Source organism: Crinia signifera, chromosome 1, assembly GCF_055691185.1.
Source record: "Crinia signifera chromosome 1, ASM5569118v1, whole genome shotgun sequence".
NCBI lineage: Eukaryota > Metazoa > Chordata > Amphibia > Anura > Myobatrachidae > Crinia > Crinia signifera.
Genome location: NC_139217.1, coordinates 338,684,178 through 338,705,038, shown reverse-complemented (window position 1 = coordinate 338,705,038; position 20,861 = coordinate 338,684,178). Strand labels below are relative to the sequence as shown.

The window sequence follows — 20,861 nt, the reverse complement described above, 5'->3', positions numbered from 1 at the left end:
CCAGGGACCGGGCAGTGAGTCTTTCTGAAGTCGCTTGTGTCCGGTGCTCAGAAGCACTTCAGGGTAGACGCTCTGTGTATAGCGTAATGCAGCAGAGTTTGTTCAAACAGACAGGAGAACCACCATGAAGCAGGATTTTGCGTCAACGCGTCTCGTAACCCTTTGTGTACGGGGAACTTTTTCAAGACAGATACCACCTCCTGGTCTGGAGGCTATTTAAAGGCTGAGATAGCACACATGATTCTAAATTATCCAATTATTGGCTTAAATGCAATTGGGAAAGATTATTCAGTGTGTCCGATAATTATAATCCTGTACATCATTAACCATTCTATTTGTTTTTTTATTTATTTCATAAATGGTGAAGTGACGTGGCACATTTAATGAGATCCGAGAGAGAGACGCAGAGAGAGAGAGCGAGAGACGCCTCGTGATTCCACAGTTGTGGATCCAAAGCCATTGTTATACCTTACTCAGGAAGGCACCCCGGTGGTTGGCCTGTCTCGTCCAGAGTGCGAGACCGTTCGACTTCTAGATAGATAGAGATATATCTCTCACTATCTATATAGATATATCTCTCACTATCTATATAAATATATCTATCTATCTTTCTCTTTCTTCTTTCTGTTGTAGGTTGTAGTTGATACAAAATGTTTTCTTACCAAGACATTCCAAAATATAAATCATTTCCCTATATTTAAATCTGAACTGAATATATTGCAATCAATTATACAAATATGTTCCCACCATCATTGAATATTGTATATTTTCTCTGTTACGCTACTCTCTCTGTCTAAAATGATTCCAGTAGTCTTGCTGACCCTATAACTTATGGATAGGAATTAGGTGTACTAATTGAGTGGTATTTAGACTTGGATCTCATTAAATATGTGCCACGTCACTTCACCATTTATGAAATTAAATAAAAAAAGAAATAGAATTGTTAATGATGTACAGGATTATAATTATCGGACACACTGCTCTGTAGATTGATTTTTATATGTAATAATTTTTCCCAATTGCATTTAAGCCAATAATTGGATAATTTAGAATCATGTGTGCTATCTCAGCCTTTAAATAGCCTCCAGACCAGGAGGTGGTATCTGTCTTGAAAAAGTTCCCCGTACACAAAGGGTTACGAAACGCGTTGACGCAAAATCCTGCTTCATGGTGGTTCTCCTGTCTGTTTGAACAAACTCTGCTGCATTACGCTATACACAGAGCGTCTACCCTGAAGTGCTTCTGAGCACCGGACACAAGCGACTTCAGAAAGACTCACTGCCCGGTCCCTGGAACGTGAGCGTGGCGGCTCCTAGAAACGAGCTTATAAACCAAAGGTATTTACCGGCTTTTCACCATTACAAACAGCCGACGGACCAAACACCTTATCCCGCTCACCCAGGACGGGACTCAACTCTCAGTAAGTGAGCATATTGACCACAACTGACATTGTTAGTGTGGACACAAGGTCCATGTTCTGATTCACATACTGCAACTCAGCCCCTTTCAATATACAGAATATCTGCGTGTTTTGCTCACATGCTAAGAAGGACGGGCTGTCTGCAATTCATCTAAACTATATATTTGGACTTGCATATATTTCTATTCATTTGCCGCAAATCAAAGCACTGATACCAGGTGCATAATTAACAACAGGAGATCCCCATTGAATTTCCCTTTCTATATGGAATAATCATCCAGATATTTACATCATTTATTGGCTGTTACACGTATTATATTTTATACTTTATGCAATTTTTTAAATAATTATATGTATTGTAATTTTCTGTGAATATTTTTTTTGTTCATTTTTATTATAAAATTGCTACATTTACAGCAGTGTCCGAACTCCTTTCTTCTCAGCAGACACAATCAGCAAGTACTCTCCCAACAGCGCATTAACATCCAATTGTATTTGTTCTGTCTTTCTTCTCTGTGAGTCCAGGTTAACTCACTGGATGTATGCAGCAGTTGGTTAGAGGATTTACGAATGATTCAGAATTACCTTCTGGCGCATTTAATTATATATTTGACATTTTTATTGAGCGCCGGATTCTGTGTAACCTGGTGGAGATTATTCTTCATCAAAAATTACACTGCCTATTTAGGTACAACTGTAACCCTAGTATCCCTTTCACCAGGCCTGATTGTTCCCAACAGCCTCAACTTTTTTTATTCTGTATATAGGTATTTTCTCAATTTACATTTCTCTAGGATCTCCTCTTCGTATTGTTACTAATTTATTGTCTTTAATTCTGCCTGTTCACCATTGCACTCTGATTGTGATGTCCCTAATGGATCCTACTTCTCAGATTGTATCAATCAACCCATGATATAAGCTGGGTAAGTTTTTAACGTATACTTTTTATTACTCTTTTCATTTACATTAATTTGTCCTGGAACGGACACCCTGATTTCATGACTGGAGCATCCCTGAGCCCAAGAGATGACCACTGACTGCAGTACTATTTTCCATGCTACTAGAGCACACCAGGTTCATTTCTGGCTGGAAGTGCGGGGGAAGGGGTCTGGCTGGCTGGCTGCAATCTGTGAGTGCGCTGGTGACCAAGAGTATTCCCACTATTGAAAGAATTAGGCTTTTTTTGCATTTGCAGTATTCTTCTGTTTCATAGCAGACTTGCCTGTAGGACATAGAAATACAGGTATACATTAAAGCAGGCATACCCAAAGTCCAGCCCAGGGGCCAATTGCGGCCCGTGCTGTCATTTCCGTTGGCCCGCAGTCTCCAGCCATCTGATATGCGGGACACACAGCACTAAAGGTGGGGCCCCGGCAAGCATGCCTTTATCTTGCTGTCTGCAGCAGTGAGGAGGTGCCGGCCGCCACAGTGAGATGTGTTTGGTGTTTTTCGGGTGAGGTATGCATCCAACCCCTGCAGCTGCAATTGTATATCACCCTCCTCCATAATCAGTGACAGCAGTGTGTGGGGAGGGGGTGCTGCAAGGGGGAAGCTTGCTCCCGTAACATGGAGGAGGGTGGCAGTTGGAGCACAAGCATCTCCTGTCTTTGCAGTTCCTGCTTTGCCTCTCCATCTTCTGGCTCACACAAGGGGCTGGGAAACATACAGGGAAGGGATGGGGAAGGCAGGGGGGCAGAGTGGGGGACATACAGTGAAGGAGGGTCAGACTGGGTGACATACAGTGAATGGAAGCAGTGATGGACATTCAGAGAAGGGGGGGGGGGGCAGACTGTTGGACAGGCTTTGGGATATCCAGTGAATGAAGGCAGTGATGGACCTTCAGAGAAGGGGGGACAGAGTGAATGGGTGCAGAGTAGGGAACATACAGTGAAGGAGGAGCAGGCTGGGGGACATGCAGGGAAATATATACAGTGAAGGGGCAGAGTGGGGGACATACAGTGAATGGGGGGCAAGCTGGAGGAAATAGTGTTCATTCTAGCACCCGCTATCTTTGACAATCCATGCAGTTTCTCTTCCCTGTCTGGGTTGTCGCTGTCTGCTGTGGGGTTTCTAGCACAGGTCTGGTTTGCATATCAATGCTGATATACAGACCACACTGTGCTAGAAGCACCACAGCAGACCGGGACACCCCAGGCAGGGAAGAGGAACTGCATGGATTTTCAAAGATAGTGGGTGCTAGAATGAACACTAGGAAATACAGAGAAGGAAGGGGCAGTCTAGGGAATATACAGTGAAGGGGTAGGCTGGGGGACCATTCTGATGCGATTTAATGATTCAAAGATTGTCAGACTGAATGGTCGGCCTCCCACATTTTCACCATCAAAACTGTCCCTCATCGCAAAAAGTTTGGACACCCCTGCACTAAAGCATTTTGAGGGGAACTTTTCTCACCCTACTTCTCATCCACCCTCGACACCTCCACAGAAATCATATCTGTCCATGGGTCTTGGATAAAGTCCTATTTAAAGATATTATTTACTGTTCTATTCTAGAAATCATGTGAACATTGCTTGTCACATTTTTGAGTAACACTCTTTAGTCATTTTCTTGAAAATGGAAAACCTTTTTGTCCCGGAGGACTATGTCAGCAATTCTACATGTCTGATCTTGAAGGGAAAGCAAGATTCTAAAAGGTCATTTTTTTTTTATGCGACTAATGTCTCCATGCCTCTTTTTGTTCTACTTTGATACTTTTGGTAATGTTACTCTGCTCTTTGTACATGTTCACTTCCGGAACTGCATATATGTATAATGATATGTCATGGTCTGCTGTGTAACATTGACATGTTTAATGTGACCACACTGGGCATTATGAGGGAACAAAGAACATTTTAACAGAATTCAAAGTTTTTGTTTAGTGTTCTGTACCCTTTCAACCCAAAGCTTTTTATTGACTTGTACATCTGTTCTCATATTTATCTATCCCACGTTCTCCCTGTTCCCACTGTCACCTCACCGCAACAGCTTCCTCCTGCCTGGTTCCCCCTCCCGCTGCTGCCCCTGCCCGGCTTCCTCCTCCTGCAGCTCCCCGGGGACTGCATATGATAAATCTATGTGATTTATCATATACAAACCTTGGCACATCAAGTGCCTAATCGTGTGTCCTCCCTCCCGGGGAGCTGCAGGGGAAATCGGGTCCGACTTGTCCCGAGGACAAGTCGGACTAATGTATGGGGACCTTTAGGCAGTGCTAGGGACTCTGATGGGATTTTTGGTATCCTATAATGCTTTTGTGTTAGAATTACTGTGCAGGGCTAATGTGGAGGTTGAACTAGTTATGCCTCACCATTAGAGGTGTTGGAACTCTGTTCCACCCTGTAAGGGGAGAATATATAAACTCCACACCGTTGGGACCATGGTGGGAATCAAACCCATGACCTCAGTGCTGTGTGGTAGTAATGCTAACCATAACACCGTCCGTGCTGCCCTAGCAGGTGTACTTTGTCTTTTATACATTTTAATATATATTTTTTGATTTAAGTTACAAAAAAACAGTGCATGTGACATTTCCTTTAACCCCTTCCCGACATTTGACGTACATTTACGTCATGGTCGGGATGTACTTCTCGACACATGGCATAAATGTACGTCATGTTTTTAAACTGTCACCGCGTCTATAGACGCGGTGACAGAGGGACGATGTCTGCTGTCCCTGACAGCAGACATCTTCCCTCATTGCCCAGGGGGGGCAGCGATGCCATCGGCGATCGCTGCGATTGGCTGTTCAAACGTGAACAGCCAAAAGCAGCGTTTACTGTGTTATGTGTAAAATTTTGACTCTGCTGCCCCCTAGTGTCCAAAAAAATTAAAGGAGGTTGAAATAATGATGTAATAATAAAGTATACATATGGTCTATGTTAGTTATTAACTATTTTGAGTGGTATGATTATTTGTCTCACAAGCAGAAAATTTAACATTTTGCAAATTGCAAAATGTTCAATTTTTTTACGACATTTTGGTATTTTTCACAAAAAAAACTGTATCGACCAAAATTTACCACTAACTTAAAGTACAATGTGTCACGAGAAAACAATCTCAAAATCACTGGGATAAGTAAAAGCAATAAAAAGTTATTCCCACATAAAGTGATACATGTCAGATTTGAAAAAAAGGGCTCTGTCAGGAAGGCAAAAACAGGCTGTGTCGGTAAGGGGTTAAAATGTACTCTGGGGGATAATTCAATTTGTTTTTGTGTGCTCACAAATAATGGGCTAGAGCCATTTGCTTGTTTTGATTTTTCACTAATGGCTGCTTGTTTTGCCTCAAATGGGTCAGGTTTAGCCACATAAAGTGACTAAGCAGGTTTGAAGGTACTTGTTTCCTAGAACGGCCACAATCGTGAGTGATCGTGGCTCTTAATTAAGGGACACGATCCTCACGATGTGGCCGATTTTTTACAATTTTTTCACTTTGATTGACAGAAATCGGGTCGATCGGTCGGTCGCGACCAATTAAAATCGGCCGCGATGCGACCGACCGATTGACCCGATTTTTCCATAGACTTCAATGTTAAAAATTTTTTTAACATTGAAATCGGGAGGATCGCGTCGGTCTTGTGCCATTATAATGGCACAAGATGAGATGGACTTGATTAAGTCCATCTCACATAGGGTAAAATGATAAAAAAGGTGAAATGGCCAAATATGACCCATTTCACATTTTTTATGTGCCCGCCATGACCCCACGATAGACGTCAACCCGAAGCGTGGCGAGCGCAGCGAGCCCGCGAGGGGCGGCGGTGCGCGTCCTCCGACCTTTTCATTCCCCTACTATCCACTAGGGCGTGGAGTGAGAATATAATAGTGTGGCGAGCGTAGCGAGCCACCGAGCCCGAAGCGTGGCGAGCGGACGCGTATACCTGTGAAGTTATACGCGTCCCCTCGCGGGGCTCGCTGCGCTCGCCACGCTTCAGGCTCGGTGGCTCGCTGCGCTCGCCACACTATTCTATTCTCACTCCACGCCCTAGTGGATAGTAGGGGAATGAAAAGGTCGGAGGACGCGCACCGCCGCCCCTCGCGGGCTCGCTGCGCTCGCCAAGCTTCGGGTTCACGTCTATCGTGGGGTCTAGCCCACTAAAATAATCAGGTGAAAAAAAAAAAATCGGCTGAAAAATCGGTCGATCGGATCGGTCGCATCGTATGCGACGCGATCGATCCGATTTTTTATCTTACGACCACAACGATCTAAATCGTTGTGGCCGTTCTAGGAAACAAGTACCGGTTTGAACTATTGGGCATGCTGCAGAAACTGCAGATTGTGTGTTCACAAGCACAACTTCATGCTTTTCTGCTTGTCACCTCAGGAGGTTGTGAGCAGAAGCACTTGCCCAATAGGCAAAACAATTGAATAGCTGAGATAGCTCCCATTACTTAAGGATGTTCCCCAAACTGAATTTACCCTAGGCAAAATAAAATCACAAATTGATGTTAGTCCAGACACACACACACACACACACACACACACACACACACACACACACACACACACACACACACACACACACACACACACACACACACACACACACACACACACACACACACACACACACACACACTCTTATGTAATTACCTGCTGCAATCCAAGTGTGACCTTAGCTCTTCCATTGGAACCTTGCTGTTACTGCAGATTAGTCAGTTCTGTCCCATGAGCCCTTATAACACCAGCAATAGGGTAAAGGAGATCTTCTGCCTGGTACCGCTCAGCCTACAATACAGCAAGCATCTGTGCACCCACTGCTGCTGGACTGTGAGATGGGACTCACATCGTGAATGCTGATTCATGGTGCAGATGAGTGAATGTTGTAAGTCTGACCTAGTGGCCATTGTCACACCTTGTTTTAGGGAAGGGGTGCACCAAATTTCAACTTGCCTCCGGATAACTGGGATGAACTTATGCCACTGCTGCAGGTCAATATATGTAAATGCACCCTTCTCTCTGATATCAATATTACTAGGAAGGACACTAAAGAAGTGGAGATCTTACATTACCTGTTTGCCTACTTCTTGAGCCACTTTACCCATGAATACCTTATAAGACAATAGAACCTCTTAAAAAAAAAAAAAAAAAAATGGTTTTGGCGGTGCCAGATCAATATGGTTTGAACTCTGTCCTCTTTCGTTACATTGACTATACCATTGCTGATCCACCATACAGAAAATGATCAATGTATGTTCACTTCACAGTTGTTGTTTTTTTTATATTTAATTCACATAGAACATATACATTAAACATATTACAAAAAGTTAAGTCAGTGTTAGGGTCCCTAAATGATTGCATCCTTCTGAAACAGGTATACACAGTGATGTCTCGCATCACATTGAGGTAGCGTAATCACTTTAAAATAAACTTTTCCAAACTATCCACCCTGAAACTTTTGTTGAAATAAAGCCAACCCTCTCTCTGGATGCCAGAGGTTAAACTACAAGATATGAATGGTGGCAGACATCATATTTTTTTTTTTTTTTTTTTGGGTGGTTTTCTTTCGTCCATATACCCTGAATTTGCATATTTGTATATCACCAGTTATTAAAACCAGTAATAATCATCTGCTGTAAGCAGACGGCTGTTTGAGACGAGCTAGTCTAGGAATGTGAATTAACGGCTGCCAATGTTTTATGAATACATTGGGTGTATGAACTCCAGATCTTGTTTGGGCAGAGCATGGTACTACTATCGTGTTCCTCCTGTGTTATGGTGCCAGTAAGGTTAGATCCAGGAGATTGTTAGCTAAGGTAGTCCATACAGTAGATCTAGAATACGCAGACATTCTATGTAGCACAGGATGACTTGATGCCTAACTCCTGCTGGAGTCGGAAGAGCTGTGTTAGGGTGATGTTGTTTCCGCCACATACAATGATAACCAGAGAGGTGAGGTCTTGAGGCAGTTTGCCTTCCTTCTGCAGTTTCCCAACCACATCACTATAAATTACAGCAAGAGCTGCACCGCATGCTGGCTCCACAAGCATCTTCTCATCATCTAGAAAAATACACGCAGCATGATTGGAAAAATATGATTATATTTTATGTACAGTAATACCAAAAGACAATTATGAAAAATCCTAAAGACCTTTAATGTTTTCATAGGTTGTAGCTTTCTAAATAAATCAACGTCGACACTATACCCTTTTTTTATACTTTGCTGTTCCTTATTGTAGCCCAAGTGAAGGGTGAAGAGTAAGGAGGAGTGAGGCACCTGGCCTGAAGTTATGCAAGTAAAGCGGTACACTAATTGGGGGTCCATGTGCTCAGGTGATGACATTGGCACAAAGAAAACATGAAAAATTAAATTCTACCATTTTCCAGTATTGAGTAGTCATCATTGACCTTTTGGTATGGGAGAAAGTGTCAGATCAGGGATTAATTGGGGAGTGAGGACAATGAGTGTCCTGGGATATATTATTATTAAGGGGGGTTCAGTGGGTGTCCACTGTAGGTTATTTTATTACATGGGGAAGTGGGCGATGGGTGTCCAATAGTAGGGGTCCCAGTGTATATCTCTTTCCGGGGCCAGCAATGCTGATAATATGGCCCTGAATTAACTGTTTTAATGGGTTGGCAGGCCTTAGGTTGAGACCTGAAATAAGTCGACATGGCTAAACTCAACAGGGTTGGAAGGTCGACACAAGCATTGTTTTTTTTGTCCCATATGTCGATATGGACACCTTCGAACTGGACCACGTCCCCTCACTGCGCTCTGTGCACTGTTCTATTCTTCCCTAGTGGATGGTACGACAAGAAACACTGCCTGTCGGCTCGAAAAGAACATGAAAAACTCATGTAAACCTTTTGACTGTTGACCTTGCCATTGTCAACCTAATGCCTTCCAACCCTGTCAACCTTAGCCATGTTGACTTACAGTGGTCAACCTAATGTCGACCTTAATAGGGTTGACCCAATGACCGTATCCCATTTTAATATAAGACCTGTTTAAGTATACTGTCCTTTCATTTTCGTATAAAGCTGTTAGGTTATTTAATCTTGCGTGACACTTGAAATTTCACCATTATGACTGACAAACTAGACCTTCTGCATTCACTTACCCAGAAACTTCTCAATAGCGCCTACAGCCTCCTGGTCTGAGATCACCTCTGAGAAAACGGGATGTTCCTGAGCCACTTTTAATGTTTGCGCTCCCACAGTTTTTGCTCCCAATGTCTTTGCAACACTAAGAAATATAAATATTCAGAATTTGTTAGGCCAGTCCAAATTGACAAACAGATCTGGTGATTTGGCAATTTTACTTTAACATTTATGATAAATATTTTCTAGCATGTCGGGTCAAAAGTCATGAACCGATTTTGAACAAGCAGAATAGCAGAGAACCATGTTTTTGCTGCATCTTTGTGGTTACATACAGAAGTGGCAGCCAAGTTCTAATTCAACGGGAGATGTATTCAATTCAGTTCTCTGAGATGAAGTGGAAGCTTGTCTTTAACTACCAATGTGCTGCTGGAATTTTTGTATTCTGGGTTAGATAAATGACTGATGAAGCTTATTGAGTGTTATGTAATTTTGTCATTTCAAAGGCTTGAAAGCTCTCTCCTTTAGTGACTCACAGATACAATGGATTATTCACCATGCCACACAGAGCACAGGCTATATACTTTGTCAGTCAATGGCTTTCATACCGATCATCACCTGTCCGTATGAGCAATCATCATGCATAGTTTCATATCTATCTAATCTAAACATTGTATAGGTTAAGATTATATGCATACCTGGTAATTTCTGGAAGAGTCACTAGTTTCCCAGCTTCCACAGCAGCATGAAGGCTGTGAGCACCTATGGTTTCCATGGCAATGATGGGTACATCACCCCATCCTACTTCCTGCAGGCCCTGGACCACTCCGCAGAGCATCCCACCACCACCTACTGACAGTGCAATTGCTCCAGGCTTCGCAGGGAGGCTTTCCTTCATTTCTCTTACAAGCGAAGTGTGGCCTTCCCTGAAGAATGTGAAACCATGAATTAACAAACGTTTTATTTCATTTGGTCGTGCATGTAAATGCAGAAGCACAAATTATGGATCTAATTCAGGTCCGATTAGAAGGGGGCAAATTCGGCCACGTTCTGATGGCGGGGGGGGGGTTCTACGCATGTGCGTATTTGTGCATGTGCAGACCCCCTGTGGGTCATTCTCCAAGGCATTCACACAGGTAGGGGAGGAAGGAGGGCGAGACACTAGGCTGGAGCCGGGGACCAACTTTTTATGGGCGTTCCCCTGGGAACGCAGGTGGGCAGATGCCAGCGCAGGGTGGGCGGCTGATGTCACATGACATCAGTGCCCACCCCTTTTTTGGTCATCTCCGGCTGAAATAAATTTCTCTTTTATAAATAAGTTTTCTCTTTTATTTCTGAAGGGGACAGAAATCATTCCGTGGTCAGTCACTCCCCAACTCTCTCCTTCGGCTGCATGCAAGTGTTCACGGACACATGTTACTGAGGGTATGTGGGCGTTTGTCGGAGCGGTGCTTGCTCGCTAAGCAACGAATATATGCTGCTTAACGAGAGCGTCTGAATCAGACCCTATATATGTAGTAATGCTGCTATTCCTCTCTACTAATAAATGTCTAATATGAAGCGGGCCGGCAGCTGATATCCATTGACATCAGCTGTCCGCTCCCGCGTCACGCGTGCATTTCTATGGTAAAGCCCATGAAATGCTGGGTTTTCCCATGTGCGCAACCCATGGCCACTGACCCAGTCTGCACTGCGGGGGGGTAAATGAGCTGGCAATTAAGCAATTTGCCACGCCCGCTCGCACCAAGCAGACGCTAAACACTGCTCCCCTGTGTGAGCGAAGCGACCTGAATCAGGGCCTATATCGCTCCACCTTTTCTCTCCAAGGGCCAGATGCATTTAGCTTGAAAAGTGATAAAATAGGGAGAGTTAAACAACCAGCCAATCAGCTACTAAGTGCCATGTCACATGCTGTGTTTGAAAAATGACAGGTAGGAGCTGATTTGATTGGTGGTTTATCACTCTCCATTTTATCACTTTTCAAGGCTTAGTACATCTCGCCCCAAGGTCAGTTTGCTGGAGGTGCAGATGCTGACCAATTTCAGCCACATTTGTAAAGTGCCATGGTTTTGCCTTGTAAATGATTACTTCTGAAGAAAAGTCAGAGATCTCGATCTCTGCTGATTACTTTTATCTTTTTGCAAACTATGATGACATAGGCAATCTCTTACCATATCAAAGGATCATCAAATGGGGGAATGTACACCCATCCGGGGTTATTTTTCACTAGCTCTTTAGCATGCTCGATGGTCTCATCTAATATCTAGAATAAATGGAGATTTCAAAGATAACATCAGATTGGATAATGCTGCTCTAGATATAAGTGTTATAGCACACATAACCTTTAGTCTGTTTAAAGTAATTTATGTGTTTTATAGACATTACTTAAAGGACTATTGAACGGACCTCTCCCACCACAGTGACGGTGGCTCCTTCGTCTTTTACCCTCTGAATGGTGAACGCAGGGGTAGTGACTGGCACAAGAATGGTGGCAGGAATAGACAGCATGCGTGCACTGTAAGCTGCTGCCAAGCCAGCATTACCTCCTTTAAAACAAAGATGAAAATGAGTAAGTTTATATATTCTATCCATTTTGTGTGAACAGTAAGTAGCTATAGAGTTTGATACTGTGCTAATTAAACTAAAATATATATCTTGTAGACAAATAAAGTAAAATAATAATAATAAAAAAATAGATTCTGTTAGTTTACAGGCTGTGGCAGGAGAGTAACTGGAACTTTGTGGATCCCAAAGCAAAATTTAAAAGGCTGATGGAGACTTTTGTCACTAGAGAGAGGGGATTGAGAAAGTGAGAGGGTATGGACAGACTGGCAGAGGCATAGACAGACAGAGCCTCATGTGGGGTCATAGATCAGGGAACCCCCGAATCTCCCTGGCCACGGCGGTAAATTACCATGATTCGCGGCTTCCTGGGGAGTGGCGGGGCTAAATATGCAAATTGCGTCATTTAGTTCTGCCATTCCTCAAAGAACTGCTACGTCAAGTCGCACCCCCAAAGTGCTGGTGACAGTCTCCTCTCTGGCTTCTCCCAGAGAGGAGACTTTAAAAGTAGGCAACCCTGGCATTGATGGAAGTTGGCAGCATTGACGGCACCATATGGGGTCATAGGTGGGTTGACGAGTGGGGGCATAGACTGACCAACAAGGACTGACCCTCTAACTATAGCGGGTGCAAGGAATGTAGCTGGCGGTTTGTGGGTTAGTACTGCTGCTGCAGGACAGGTTTGGTGTATGTCAGTTTACTTACTGGGAGGGAGGCAGAGCCACCCTCAATTGTTTTACACAATCCAGAAGTGTAGCAGCGCTGTTAGTGTGAAGCTGCTGGATGTGACACTGTATAAACACAATCACTCCATGAGCCAGATGCACAAAGCTTCAAAAGTGATAAAATGGAGAGTGATAAGCAACCAGCCAATCAGCTCCTACCTGTCATGTCACAGACTGTGTTTGAAAAAATGTCAAATGATTGGCTGGCTGTTTATCACTCTCCATTTGATCACTTTTGAAATTTAGTGCATCTAGCCCAATGTCTGTCAACAGAACGCCCTGCAACTACCCTTCACACAGTGACCTGAATTCGGCACCTGCCCTGATGGTCGGGGATTGCGCATACCTCCCGACCTCCCAACTATTGTTTTCTTTTTGGGACGTCCCCCCGTCCCGGCAGTGTCCCATGGGGGGAAGGGGGGGTTGGGGCAGTTGGGAATCCCCCCTGTCCCCCAAGAATAGACACTGTGTGTATTTCAGCAGACAGAGGGGCTGGAGGCATAGCCAGTAGCTCACGAAGCTGCTGGGCATGCCTCCATAGTGGTAAAAAATGGGGGCATGGCCTCGTGTAGCACCACACGTACAGGGCACGCCCCTTTCCAGGTAGGCCATGCCCAAAAAATTTTGAGGGGGGAGGATCAGAAGTTGGGAGGTATTCATGCAAATTTCTACACCTGTGCAAACCCCGACTATGAACGACCCCGACTTTTCAAAGTGGAGAGGGAGGGAAGGTGGCGGCACTGTGTTCCCATGGGTACGCGGGTGGGCTAATGCCTTCCGGGGCGGGCGGCTGATGTCACATTGCCTTTAGCCCCCCCCCCCCTTCCTCAAGCCATTGGGCTTCATAGCAGCTGTGTCCCCTGCACCCTCCATATTTACGCCACTGTGCAGAGGCACCTATCTCATGACACTCCTATATGGTATTCTATTGCATAGCCAGCTCTGCAGCTGTTTTAAGTTGATAAGAAGCATCATCCTAGGGGAGGGAAGAGGTCAGGAATCTTCATCATTGGGCAGTGATTTCCTGGCCTCTGCGACAGAATGATGCCTAGTGGTGAGTCTGTGATCCAATACCTGGTTTCTAGGACACGGGTCAGATCACTACTGCAGCAGGAGGCCTCTACATGTCACAGATAACTCCTGCTGCATTACCACACAGCCATCACTGCTGCTGCTTCCAAGAAAGCTTCAGCGATAGCCACTCTGACCACAGATGAATCAGGCCCAAAGTGCAGAGCTGTGGCCGCCTATGCATATGTACATGATTTGCACCAGCCAATACTTACACCAATTCTATGCTTGGTGCAAAAGATAGGCCTCTAAACTGTATTTTCACTTATGTCCAAGTCTATATAAACAGCGTGATCCTGTTTGATGACCATCACTGGCTGACTAGCGGGTTAGGCTATAATAGCATGCTGCTAAATGTGGCTGAAATTACCAATAATAGGAATCAATGGAAGATCCAGGAGATGAGTAAAAGATGAACCCACTAATAAACTCACCTGAGGAGCAGACAAAATGTTTACAGCCCCGTTCTGCCCACTGTAAGATAAACATGCACAACATTAGTTCTAATGCAAACTATAATCAGACATAACAAATAGGCACATTATTAACTTTTTATTTTTAGGTAAGCGGCCATGAACAGCTTTCATTTATACACCAAGAATTATTTTTAAGTGGTACATCTTAATTTTATCAAAAATCCACAAACTTTTCCAAAGTGAATGCTATGATGGCCAAAATTAGCCTATAGTAGTTATGCATCGGACCGCGCACTTACCGTTTTACATAGATTGCCAATGCCACGGATTTTAAATGAGCCTGTGGGCTGTGCATTGTCCAGCTTTAGATATACTTTGGTCTTGCACAGTTTGGACATAGGAACACTGTCTCTCAGCGGGGTGTTCAAATGAAGACTGCTCATTTCTGGCATTGTGACCTGTCGAATGAGAATGCACCGTAAACAGTATGCAATGGGCTTATGCAATCTTGCATATCAATACTGTCCATTTTACTAAAGAGAATGGGCTATTGCACTTGATGGCTTGCACTGGAACTAAAGCGTATATTTACATTGTGGTTAATGGTGCCCATACACTAGAACGATTTTTTGTCCGATTTTCGATAAATCAGCCGATATATCGTACGATAATCGGTCGAAAATCGGTCGATATCGGTCCGATGCGCGCTCCCGTGGATCTTTAGCTGAATCTTCTGATCTTACGTGCTGCACAAAAGATCAGAAGATTTAACAAAAGATCCATAGGAACGCACACGTGATGTTAAGAAAATCTTTGGTAAAGATGTGCAATTGCCTGAAATCTTTGGTCCAGGGCGGACCAAAGATTTGAAGGCTAATTTATGCGCACATCTTAAGATTGCAGATCTTTCTAGTGTGTGGGCACTTTAAGATTATTCCATGGCACTGGATTTAGCAGTAATACAAGCTGATAAGAGTAGCAAGATAATATACAAGGGTCCTGATTCACAAATGCATTCACAGCTGCCAATTTAGTATTTAGTTCCGTGCAACAATACGCTCACATCGCTGCCACCAGCAGTTGTATGAAGATTCCCATAATCAATGCCACTGACCTGCAGCTTGTGTATCAGAGGTGCACACCAGGTGGACATTTACCATTTCGGAAATTCTATGGTCGCACAAAATGGTTACATTTTGAGTCACTACTTGCGTGTTACCTCCCACAAACGGTGATATTGGTCAGCACCTATTCAAGGGACTCGCCACTGCAGATCTGACTTGTTTAACAGTCAGTCCTGCATTGTCAGAATTGTCGCATTAGTGTCTGTTTCCAACCAAAGATGCGGGCTAGATGCGATCTAGCTAGGGTTGTCACCTCATCCCTTTAAAACTGGAGACATATTAATTACACAGGTTCTGTGGCTGGCTCACTTCAAGACTCAATTTCAACTGTTTAAAAAAAACAGCCATCAGACTTCATTCCAACTGTATTTTTTTAATCAGCCACAGAACCTGTGCAATTAATGTCTCCAGGTTTAAAGGGATGAGGTGGCAACCCTAGATCTAGCCCATAATGTATGCGATTCTCGCAGCGTGTATGGGCACCTTTAGTGCCTGCAACATTTTGCGGTGAGCACTGAGATGGTGAATGCATACATGTACATGCACCCGAGATCCTCCATAGGATCGCATGTTGCATACACTCCCACAATCGGCCTGCAGCTTGTTGCAATGGCAATGTGAAGGGGCACAAAATTTATGGTTTGCAGGAGGGCGCCGGACACCCTAGCACCGGCCCTGTTGGTATGGGTGGCGGAAGGTGGAGATACATAAGTATTTCTTATGAAGTCCAAGGTAATGGAATTGTTTCACAAGTAATTGTATATTACCCCCCACCCCCTCATACTTTTCTGTATGTGTGCTGCTTTACAATTAATAAATAACTACATTATCTGGGAGCAGACAATATGCAGGCTCATTTTTGTTAGCTAGTCCAATAACTTTGTGTTTGTGTTTACTGGAGACTGAGATTCAATGTATTTTACACACAAATGCAGAAAGTTTTAGCTGCTCCCTGTTCATCTCCTAGAGACCAGTTTTTTTGTAAGCCAACATAGTTCCCATGATCCCCTTGGGCTTCAGATAATAGAATTAACAAGCATTAGTATTCACAACTCTTCATTCTTGAAGATTGTGCTCAGCCGCCAGTCATGTAAGTACATCCACATTACTGAATTATTTAATGCTTACTATCAGTTATCATTTCATGTGAAATTAATTCTGTCCCTATGCATTCATATTATCACTTCTTGTTTTGTAACAGAAACAACATTGCCACAACATTTGATGCTAAATTAACTAATTCAAGAACAACAATTAATCAATCATACAATGCAATTCAAAAACCAATATTTCTATTTATTGAATTTATTACATATTGATCTGCAAAAATACAGAAACAAACCCTAAAGTGTCATACACATGGTGATATTTTGGATATGTACAATTCTGACTATGCGATTTCCTTTGAACTCCCCAGAGCACAGAACGATACAATCTTGACTATATTTGCTTGAGATATAGCTGATTTTGACTATACTAGAACACTAGACTGTATACAATACAGTATAAATCGGCTTGCCTGCACAGACTATTTTTTCTTGCGGTTCCGATCCCACCAGGGGCATGCATCGGCATCACAAACTGTATGCACACTGTGCGATTTCTGCTAACTTTTCTTATATAGTCAAAATCGGAAGCTCAAATCTCATTGTGTGTATGCACTTTTAGTGTTCCTTGCATGATGGATCCCTATTGGTAATGCTGTATAATCATTATTGGCATTAATGCAGTGGTCTGCAGTAGTCTTGAAAACAGGGTATACATAAAATATTGACATTCAGTGTAGACAAAATAAATGCAGACATGAGGACAAAGGATAGGGAGGGACTTGCTCATGCGTATAATCTAGTGATTAGCCTTTTGTCTTCATGTAAAATGTAAATCGCATATAACTTTAGATATCCTCAATAGTAAATTAAAGATTCAGGACTAATTCAGGTCAAACATCTAGGGGGTGATTCCAATCTGATGATCTGCAATTTCTCTGATGATCCCCAAAATTGAGCATGGTAAACATCCCATAACTTTTGAGCTGAAATTGGTGAACTGAGATTGTCCAACATTTTGTATTTTTCCTATCTCAGATAACAGTCAGCAACAGAATGGAGAAAGGACCTAATAGTTGCTTGATGTATGGGCCCCTTAACATCCAATCATTTTGAAAACCAGTGTCTCTTTTTATTGTCTAAAATAAATGACTTCTTTTTTTTTTTTTTTTTTTTTTTTTTTTTTTACCAACAGTTTGATAGTGACACAAATGTATTGCAGTTGAGGCCCATACACACTGGGCGACTTTGAGCTGAAAGTCGCTCAAAACAGCAGGTTTGAGCGGCTTTTAGCTCAAAGCCGCCCAGTGTGTATGGCCCGGCGATGAGTGCTGCTGCGCGTTCCCGCATCATCGCCAGGAAAGCTGCTCATCTGATGGTTATACCAGCAGATGAGCGGCTTTCAGGACGGTTTTGCATAGCGGTGCCAGGCCGGGGGAAAGCCGCTCAGTGTGTATGCACTAAGCGGCTTTCCCCCCAGTGATGAATGCGATCATCACTGTCCATACACACTGGGAATAGTCGCCCAGTGTGTATGGACCTTTAGAAAATGTGTAGTTTGCGGTGCACTGTGCCTTACTTATATATGCTAAAACTGGAGTATATTATTATAACTATAATTAATGATGCCTATGTTGATAACGTTTTCTTCAACATTATTTTTTTTTCTTTATAGAAAATTACATGATTGATTTTAGGGTTAATACCTGCCTAATTTACTGTATGCATGGTCCCTGTATGAAGGACTCTCATTTATATGTGAACATTTCATGTGTAATCATTATAGGTGCAATATTCCTATCTATCTATCTATCTATCTATCTATCTATCTATCTATCTATCTATCTATCTATCTATCTATCTATCTAAATGTGATTAACTAGAGAGTGGATGCAAGGGAACTCTTAGTGCAGAGGTTCCCAAACTGTGTGCCTAGGCACCCTGCTGTGCCTCATTACTCTTTGCAGGGGTGCCTCTGGTTGGTGGTGCTGAACCAATTGTAATTAATTATGGTCAAAATAATAGGCAAAAACAGTGCTGGTGGCTGCCAATCATAAAATATGTAGTCAAACAAAAGTGAATCCTGTCCCTCATCACATAATTAGCTTTAAGTATGATATAAACATAATCAACTTAATATAATATTTTTTTACATTTCTTAATAAAGAAACATTTGCCCTAGCGGTGCTGTGAAAAAAAGTCTGATCCTCTAGGCTGCTGTGATTCAAAAAAGTTTGGGAACCACTGCCTAATGCAGGGTACACACCAGAGTGATTGTGAGCAGATGGTCACACGATCTGCATCCCATCTGATTCCGATCCGACTCTGATCTGTACCCAGTTGAATGGGTCGTGCTCAAATCCTGACTGCAGCAGGTACTGTAGGATCTGCAAAATGGCCAAATGACCAGAGGGGATGCGCATCGGAATCGGATCTAAAACATGCCCAATCATTTTGGTGTGTACCAGCATTAGTGGCTTGAAAGTTTGGAATACTTTACAGTTATACAATCAGCTATTAAAAGTATCCATATTATTTACTCAACATTGAAAAATACAGTCCATAAGCAGAATCAATTGAAAGCATGATTCACATAGTAAACAAGAGACACATAACTCACCTTCTCTGTAACTGATAGTAAGTAGTGTGGTTCACTTTGATTTGCCTGCTGCTTTGTGTGGAGGATGCTTCTACTCATGTGATGGGAAAAACTTATAGGACCAAGACTCTTTCATGTGGCCAATAACAGACCAGTTAGAAGCACACCCCCTATACACCCAAAACACTCCCTCTTGTCCACATGAACAGAAGTCAGATTTTACAACTAAAGGAGGTGTTAATCTTAGATAACATGTTAGATCATACCAAAAGCGACAAGTTGTGGGTGGATACAAGCAGCAAAAGAAATGCTGTGTATTTAAAGGCTCATTTACCAAAAGGAGAACAAACACCCCCTGCAGGCCCAGAGTCCCCCCTCCCAAATGCATGCCTGATGCGTTGTCAAAAAACTGGCTTAAGCTGGACAAACTGGTTACTGGAGAAAAAAGTCCTCTAGTAAACATGAAACAGTTATTCTCCAGTTAAATAGAGAATGAAAGACAGTCTAGGCAGTGAGGAAACTGTTAAGCATGTGAAAGGTTTATTGTCCTGTTTTCACAACACACAGGTATGACATATGTTCTACAGTAGAGAATGGGCACTGCTGATAAACAGCCAGGAATGTTCGCCTCTAGGTCAGAGAAAAATAAGATGTTCTAAAAACAAGTATTATTGATGTGCTCAGGTGTCTGTGATTCTGTGAACAACATGTTGATATACTGTACTTACTGTACTTACTGTACTATACATGTATGCACTGTATAAGGGGCAAAAGTTTCTGAATGAGCTTTCAGAAATTGTATATGTTCTTTAAAACTACTATTTGTTAACGAAGCACAGCTTGAGGTTAGGCCTCTTAAGGTGGCCATAGACTAGGGCAATTTCTCTGAGGTGAGAAGTCGCCCGCGATCCCCTTTCAAACTGCCAGGGACAAATGCAACAAAGGTCCCTGGGTGAACGCAGCACGGAATAAGGTGTACTCAGCAAGAGGGTGATGTTTTTACCATTTAGCTCTTTAAAAACAAAGGGCCTGATTCAGTAACAATTGGTCCCCAAGGTATTTACTCCAGGGACCGATGTTTTGGCTCTGCGCATGCATATATGGCAATATACGCATGTGCAGGGCTGCTGTGAGAATGCCTTCGCCTTGCATAGTTGCCGAGGCATTCGCACATGGGGCGGGATGTACGGTCAGGGGGATAGCACATGGGGATGCCCAGCATTTTCTGGACGTTCCAACAAAAATGGTGAGTACACCCAGCATAACGCAGGAGTTCCAAAACCTGCATGGGGCGGGCGCATGATGCCATATACTGTCTGTGCCCTCCTCTTTTCCCACCATGTTTTTCGTAATTGAAAGTCAGCCGAGATTTACTAATTTAAAAACGGTTCAAAAATCATCCGATGGTTGACAACCATCGAATGATTTTTGCCCAGTACACTCCCATGCGAATGCATGTGTACGTAGCGAGCCTTACTGAATTGGGCCCGAAATCCATTGGATCGTTGTTTTGAACTTTCTTTAGCAAAGGAATCATTCTTGTACCAAACTAAGGGACTGATTCAGAGCGGTGATTGCTAATTAGAGAATTCACAAATGGAGCGATTATCGATAGACTGTGTGTAACTATTGTATCGCGCATGTAAATGAAAGGAGGGTCTGCGATATCCGTGCTGGCCTCAATCAGTTTCTCTCAGTTGCAAGGAAGGTCAGAGTTCCTCACATTTGCACAGACTGCAAAAACCTTTCAATGGTTTGGGAATTGTGTATGGATTTGTGAGCCAATGCCGGTCAGTGATCCATTCGCGATTCACTTGCAACATTACACAGGACAGGTTTTCTTTCTGTTAGAGAG

General features: G+C 43.1%; 2 protein-coding genes across 2 annotated transcripts in view; one reads left to right on the top strand and one right to left on the bottom strand.

Annotated features, from left to right (window-relative positions):
• Positions 1–7,696: 7,696 nt before the first annotated feature.
• SDS (serine dehydratase) lies at positions 7,697–19,201 on the bottom strand. Its single transcript, XM_083145724.1, has 8 exons — positions 19,028–19,201; positions 14,537–14,695; positions 14,256–14,295; positions 11,870–12,009; positions 11,635–11,726; positions 10,162–10,389; positions 9,484–9,608; positions 7,697–8,420 (listed from the first exon to the last, which is right to left on the bottom strand). The coding sequence occupies exons 1-8, from the start codon at positions 19,103–19,105 to the stop codon at positions 8,212–8,214; spliced, it is 1,071 nt and encodes a 356-aa protein (XP_083001850.1). The 5' UTR covers positions 19,106–19,201; the 3' UTR covers positions 7,697–8,211.
• SDSL (serine dehydratase like) overlaps positions 16,329–20,861 on the top strand; it is a 70,766-nt gene continuing 66,233 nt past the window's right edge. Inside the window, exon 1 of the mRNA XM_083145752.1 lies at positions 16,329–16,451. The gene's annotated coding sequence lies outside the window, so the exon portion shown is untranslated. The remainder of the gene's footprint in view (positions 16,452–20,861) is intronic.